At 44.8% G+C, this 7,540-nt stretch overlaps 1 protein-coding gene across 1 annotated transcript in view; it reads right to left on the bottom strand.

Moving 5' to 3' along the window:
* Nucleotides 1–679: 679 nt before the first annotated feature.
* PSMF1 (proteasome inhibitor subunit 1) overlaps nucleotides 680–7,540 on the bottom strand; it is a 46,554-nt gene continuing 39,693 nt past the window's right edge. The window contains exons 5-7 of the mRNA XM_007465366.1: nucleotides 2,921–2,974; nucleotides 1,634–1,792; nucleotides 680–1,092 (exon numbers count right to left, since the gene is read on the bottom strand). Of these exons, the coding sequence (XP_007465428.1) occupies nucleotides 1,041–1,092; nucleotides 1,634–1,792; nucleotides 2,921–2,974 (265 nt within the window). The 3' untranslated portion in view covers nucleotides 680–1,040. The remainder of the gene's footprint in view (nucleotides 1,093–1,633; nucleotides 1,793–2,920; nucleotides 2,975–7,540) is intronic.

The raw sequence follows: 7,540 nt of genomic DNA, 5'->3' as shown, positions 1-7,540 counted from the left end.
TGCTTGTGCTGAAGTTCAGCACCACGCTGCTATGCTTGTGTCTGAGCCGCAAGAGGGGTGAGAGGCACACAGTTGCGGACTCTGTAGGTAAGTACCACACAAAGCCTTGAACCTTTATTCTTTCCCTTTGTTCCCCAGTTCCCAGGGGTCATCAGACATAGAAGCAGACACCAGAATGTTTTAGAGCAAGAAAGGCACACCTCAGATTTCGTAGGTAGACACGATGGCCCTGGGAGGGGAAGGGACCTGCTTAGGGTCACTCAATAAGTTAGTGGCAAAAAAGAGATGAGCCTTCAGGTCTGTTCTGTTTATTCCTCTGTTCATAGGCTGCCATTGCCCAGGCACAGAGGGACCCAGAGGACTGGCTCAGACAAGCAGAACTGGAAGATTTTGCCCTTTTCAGAATGATGCAGTCTTTCCACAATGTGCCTGTCCTTGAGAAAGTCATCATTGTGGCCTATGGGGTTTCCAGTCACTCATTTTCATCCATGAAGCCAGACCGGGACCCATCTTAGTGGTGTCAGGAGCATGAGCAATTTATGAAAGGAAGGTGCCTGAGAAGCAAGAACAGGCCCTGGGTAGGAAAAAAGAGTCATTTAGCCCCCCTCAAACATTCAAACTCTCAAGTCTCATAAATGGAAGGAACTGAGCAGCAAAGAAGAGTGGGAGACTGGCAACATGATTTTTGTATTGACATTTGGTTCTTAATAATAACATCCAAAATGTGTTCTGTTCTTACAGTGCTGCAACTGGGACTGCATCAGGTCGAGGGTATATGTTGCCGGAGTCTTCCCTAGGAAGTGGGGAGGAGCTGGTGGTGAGAGACACTGATTTCTCTTTGGAACCTATATGCAGGCAGGTGGACAGCTACAGCAGGTACCTTGGCCCTGGCAGGGCAGGGGAGGCAATCCCAGCCAGCCTGCAAACACATGGGCAGAGTCCCTTGCCCCCAGCCCACAAGAAAACGGTTGCTGATGGGGCCAGCAGTGGCAGCTCCAGGAGAGTAGAGGGAAGGATGGTATGTTACATTCTTGAGGCCTTCACAGGTACATGTCATCATAGCCCGGCGGGCGGAGATGGTCTGGGTTAGGTCTGGAATGGAAAGAGGGGCTGGTGAGTTGGGGCAATGGAGAGCCAGCGGCACACGGGCACACAGGGTCCTGAATGGAGGGAACCTGCCTCAGAATGATGTGGTGGTCTGTGCAGTTCAAGAGCATGCACTCTAGAGTTGGATCTGAATTCTTATTCTCCCACCTTGGATAAGTTACTGCACCTTTCAGGGCCTTGATTTCTGCATCTGTGAAATGTGGACAGTAATATCTACCCACAAGTGTTGACATAAGGATCCAATGAGTTCCTGACACATACAGAAAGTCCATTAAGTGTGAGTAGCAACCCCTCCTCTGAGTCCTCCGTGACGGGAGCTGGGGAAGGGAGGCACTGAGGAATGGGAAGCTCCTGGAAGGCTCCAGGGAGGCATCAGGCAGGTGCCTGGAGGAGGCTCCACGCTCTTGGCAGCAGGGGACAGAGGTAGTGGTGACTCTGCGCCTGACGTCAGACGCCTTCATTCCTGCAATGCTGAGCTGAGCTGCCATCAGGTCCTACTTCTCAGCATACCTGAGTGAATACCTACCCAGATGGGCTGGTCCCAATGGGTCCAAAGGGGTCAAAGCGTGCTCCTGGGGGCACAGCGCCTGGAGGAAGCCGGTTTGGGAGGCCCGATGATGGGTCAATAAGTGCTCTTGGGAAGCCGGATCTCAGGGGATCCACGATCATGCCACCTCTCCGATACCTGAGGCAAGAAGGAAAGATGGGTAAGCAAATGTGGCAAGCAGCTGTTGGAGAAGGAGTGAAGGTGCTGAGAATGGACTAAAAATGACTGGGTATCAACTCTGGATGGTTCAAGCAGACACACATGGATGGTTGCCTGAGTGCCAGCAGGAAGTGGGCGAGAGCAACAGCACAAAGAGCACAACGCCTTCTCTGGCCATCATGGCCTCTACTTTCAGCTCTACAGGCTCCCTGAACCCACAAAATTAAGACCCTTGCCATCTCCTGCACCCAAGGGGACAACTCGATAAAGAACATGTGCCAGAACTTGTCAAGGTCAACGCAGAACCATCACAAGGCTCTGCAGGCTACTACTTTAGGTCTAAGGACTAATGAATTGAGATAATTCATGATGCTAGCTTTTTTGCTCTGTTTCCTTAAAGGTCTCAGGGCAATCCATAATTTGGCTGTCCAAGTCTGGCTCTTGACAGCATCTGTCCCTCATGGAATTCCATGGATCCGACCTCATGGCTCAAACTAGGATGAATAAGCTGATGTTCCCCAAACTTTGAAGTCACTGTTCAAGCTCAACTGCTGACTTATATGATTTCCCCACGGTCTAAAGGTGAGACACTCAAGCTGGGGACACTCTGCAGCAGAGGTCAAAATCTAAAAGAATTCAGAGAAGACAGTGCCTAGCTGAGGCTGAAATAACTTTGTTGGGGACTTGACAAGAACCACACGAGAGTCTAATGGGGATCAGAGACTCCCCTTACCAAGTGAGGCGACCTCTGAATAGCCCTGAACTGCCCTCAGGTCTGTAGCCCACAGTCTGCACCTGATAGATCCCCATGGTATCCTTCCATCCAAGGGACAGCTGCTGTCTTCCACCAAAACAAGCAGGGCTAGAAAACAACAGAGGAGCTGCCCACTGGGCTTGCTCAGCCACTCCCCAACACTCAGAGCCCTCCTGCACTGCTCCAGGTATGGCAGAGCAGAGCAGCGGCAATGCTTTCTCAGCCACTCAGCAACAACTGCTTCCTTCACCCCAAAGGAAGACTGATGAAAAGCTCTAAAATTAGAAGATGAGCTTGGGCTGAAAGGCCATAAGAGCAAGTCGTGTTGCTGTCACCTCCCCAGCAGTACTCACCCAAAGGGGTCTAGGTCCTCTCCCCCGACAGCAAACGGGCCCAGGGGATCACACCTGAAACAAACAAGGGACAATTACTGAAAGTCCCAGAGCAGCCTGGGCTCCCAGAGGTCCAAATCTGATACCTTTGGGGACACAAATGTACTCCCAGGCATGGGGGACAGGGGAAGCCCCTGCATGAGACCAGAACACGGGATATTTCAAAGTGGTCCTTGGCACAGACTAACACTGAAATTATTACAATGGCAATTACGGGAAAAGAGCTGGACATAAAACTAGAAACATGGAGGATCCCAATAATGTAGAAAGATAAAAATATGAACAGTGGCAACCAGATAAATTTTACTTTATTCATACCTTTCTCAGGCTCCTAAAGTTTGTACAAAGAACCAAGAACATTTAGATCAGAAAAATAACTATTCTAAAACCCCAAACCAAAAGCTCAGATTTAAAAGCTTTGAAGGGTGGAGTGAGATGGGTGCTCATATACAACTAGAACTGTGCTTCTCAACCTTTTTCCCATTATGGCCCCTGCATGAAATGTTAATATCACAGATACTGCACTGGATAGCCCCAAACCATTGTAATTTCTAAGATTTTTTTCACCCCCCAACCAAGAACCAATTTTTGCCCACACTAAGACTGCAGGAGCCAGGAGAATAAATCAGTGTGTGCTTTGTGGAGACCAAGTCTATACTAATATATATATACACGCAAAATAGTCTCTCAAAAGCCTTCTGTATCTTTACATTCTGTGATCTGGTAATTTTATGCCTAGGTATCCATCTTAAAAAAATAATACATAATTCAAATGAAAATATCATCATAAAGACTTTAACCAAGGGAACAGGATTGGCTGTAAATGGGGACCAGTTAGGCAGATCATGGTAATGCGGCCATGGAAACAATGTTCTTAGAATGTTTTAAAATGATGTGGAAAAATGTTTATGCTCCAGTGTTAACTGTGGGAGAAAAGGGGATTATCAATAGCCTAGGAAATCAACTATGAAAAATGTGTGTGTGTATAAATAAAACTAGAAAGAAGCATAACTGAAAATATAAACAGTGACAGTTACACCTGGGAGAAGTTTCTTCTTTATACTTTCCTATTTTTTCTATATAGGATATGGCTATGGATATAATAAAACAAAGAAGATCTGGTATTTGAAAAAGTGTGCTTTGGAATCTGCTTGGAGCCCCAGTGAGCAAGAAAAACCTGACAGTTCTGGGGCATGGGAGACCTCAGAAAAGCCTGCTAAACAGCAGCTAATCAAAGCTTACAGGTAAGAAGCCATTAATTAAGCAACTACGAAAATAATCCAAAAGTAGGTGCTTCTCCAGGCAGTTCTACCTTATGAGCTGGAAAGGACACCATGATTTAGATGGACATGGCTTCCAAGGGAAGCAATTTTTCCTGACCTAGGTTATTGTTTCCAAACCATGGTTCACAGAGCTGGCAGTTAAAACTTTCTGGTGGCCTCCCAACAACTTGCCTCACTGGACAGACCAAGTGGTGCAGAGGGCAGCAAGCATTTTACACTTATCTCCACAAACTGTCCCCTACAGAGCAGCAAACAGAAGGAGCTTCTAGTGGCTATAAAAATGACTTGGAGGGCTTCCCTGGTGGCGCAATGGTTGAGAGTCCGCCTGCCGATGCAGGGAACACGGGTTCGTGCCCCGGTCTGGGAAGATCCCATATGCCGCAGAGCGGCTGGGCCCGTGAGCCATGGCCGCTGAGCCTGCGCGTCCGGAGCCTGTGCTCCGCAACGGGAGAGGCCACAACAGTGAGAGGCCCGCCTACCGCAAAAAAAAAAAAAAAAAAAATGACTTGGAAAACAGAGCCTTGATGGCTCCTGAAACATGGAGCCATCTCTGTTTTTCTCTCCTAGGCCACAGAGCGTGGGGAGGAAAGAAGAGATAGAGAACAATGGAGGCTAGAAAGGCAGCTGCCAGGCCCACCCCAACAATCTGCTTTCTTGCAATTGTCACGGCATATCCTTTAGGCTCACACTCAACACAGTCTAACTGCAACACATGCACGCTTCTGTGAGCTCATTATATACATGCCCAGATCCTATTATAAAGTAGTCTCAGTACTGGATATTCTGAATGAGGCTCTCGGGATTAAAAAAAAAAAAAAGAAGCTAATTTCTGTAAATGGTCTCTAGAATCAAGCCCCTAAAACTTCATCTGGTAATCAGCTGAAAGAGAATGCTGTACACTAAATGCTGTAGGCGCAACTGCCTAGCTGGGCCCACTGGACAGTAAGGCCTAGCTTCAAAATGGGCCCTTTGGGATTGGGGCCCTTTGAAGGCCCTTTGGGATTTGGGGGTGATCCTGACCGCACACAATTCCTCCTTATGTGCTCTCCTCTCCTCTTAGATAAAAACAACACGTCTCTCTTGAGCACACAAATCCTGTTGACGCCATTCTTATGGCTGAGGTGGTCTGGTGAACAGGAAAAACCTCAGGACTCTGGGTGGGGGATTGTCTGGCTGGTTGGCAGGGGTCTGGCTGGTTTGCACCTCAGTCTTCTACGATGGAAAATCTAAGTAGTTAACACTCAAAGAGTCTGCTGTCATGGTGAAACACAGTATTGGACATGAACAGATTTGTTGACAGGAAAGGCCTGGAAGAATGGAATAATAGCAGCTGCCGATATTTACTGACAGCTTGCTTTGTGTCAGGCACCATGCTAAATTTAGTTTTTAAAATTTAATTTTCTGAATAGGTAATGCCTTCACCAGTTTCAAAATTCAAAACAATACACAGATTGAATTCAAAATTCAAAGGATACACAGATCCATAATCTTAGGCTGGATGTGTTTTGGAATTCACAATTTTTCATGTTTCAGAAAGGTCAGATGAATACACCTAACATATTATTGTGTAGTACCCTATAACCAATACCTTAATATTTCTGCAAAATGAATGAGAATTCACACAAAATGAACATATTAAGGAGCTTAATGCCACTTCAGTTCAGGTTTTGCTACCAAACAAGGTGTGGCACCAATCTTATGAAAAAAACAAAACAAAACAAAAAAATCAACAACACCTGGTTTTCAGAGCTCTTTTGATTTCAGAGTTGTAAGATAAGAGATTGTGGACCTGTACGAGTAAAAAAATCTCCCTCTTAGCCCTGTCCTCCAGGCTACCCACAGACAACTAATGACATCAGTTTCATGTATGTTCTTCCAAAGATACTTTGCATATATGAGCAAATATGCATTTCCCCTCCTTTTTTTCTTTCTTTTTTTTTTTTTTGTGGTATGCGGGCCTCTCACTGTTGTGGCCTCTCCTGTTGTGGAGCACAGGCTCCGGACGCACAGGGTCAGCAGCCATGGCTCACGGGCCCAGCTGCTCCGCAGCATGTGGGATCTTCATGGACTGGGGCATGAACCCGTGTCCCCTGCATCGGCAGGTGGACTCTCAACCACTGCGCCACCAGGGAAACCCTCCCCTACTTTTTAAACAGACGGATGTGCTGAGCTCCTTATAAATATTACCTTATTTTATATTTGCAATAGCCCTCTGAGGAAGTACAATTTTTTCCTATTTTACAAGTGAGGAAACTGAGGCTCAGAGAAGCAAGTGTTCTTACACAAGGCCAGATGGGTAGCAAGTGGCCAAGAATGAATTCACACTAGGTTTACCCAACTTCAAAAGCCATGACCTTTTAATTGGTGTGTTGAGACCATTTACATTTAATGTGATATGTTTAGATTTAGATCTGCCATTTTACTATTGCTTTTCCAATTGTTCTCTCTTTTTCTTTCCTCTATTTTCTCTCTTTTTAATCCAACTTCAGAGTTTTTGACTAGATCTCTTTGTAGTTTTTTCAGTGGTTGCTTGAGGGATTACAATAAACAGATGTAACTTTTCACAGTCTACTGAGAAATAGTATATTGCCCTTTCAAGTAGAAGGTAAAAACCTTATCAGCATAAGTAAGTCCTTTCATTCACCTTCCTTGTCTTATGTAACATACAATATTGTCATATTATATGACATATATATTATAACTACAATGAATTTGTTCTAATTTTTGCTTTCAATTATAAAACATGTTTTAGAGAATTCAAGAGAACAGTCTATTATGTTTATTTAGATATTTACCATTCTTATTGCTCTTCCTTTATTCCTGATGTTCCAAGTGTCTATCTGGTATCCCTTCCCTTCTGTCTGAAGAACTTTCATTAGCAATTCCTTCTGAGAAGATCTGCTGACTATGAATTCTCTTCGTATCCTTTTACTAAGAATATCTTAAAATCCTTCAGAAATAAAGATGACGTATTTGCTGGACATAGAATTCTGGGTCTGACAATCCTTTTTTCTCCATACTTTAAGAATGGTGGTCTACTTATTTCTGGTTTCCATGTATTCTGATGAGAAATCCATAATCATTCAAATTCTTATTCCTCTATAAGCAATGTGTGTTTTTCTCTAGTTGCTTTCATGACTTTCATTTTTAGCAATTTGATTACGTTTGAGCATGGACTTCTTCAGGTTTATCCTACTTAGGATTTGCTGACCTTTTTAAATCTGTAGATTTATGTCTTTTGCCAAATCTGAGAAGTTTTCAGCCATTATTTTCTTCAAATAATTTTTCTGTACTACAC

The sequence above is a fragment of the Lipotes vexillifer genome, unplaced genomic scaffold (genome assembly GCF_000442215.2).
Source record: "Lipotes vexillifer unplaced genomic scaffold, Lipotes_vexillifer_v1.1 scaffold875, whole genome shotgun sequence".
Classification (NCBI taxonomy): Eukaryota; Metazoa; Chordata; class Mammalia; order Artiodactyla; family Lipotidae; genus Lipotes; species Lipotes vexillifer.
This window is presented reverse-complemented; position numbering and strand designations above follow the sequence as displayed.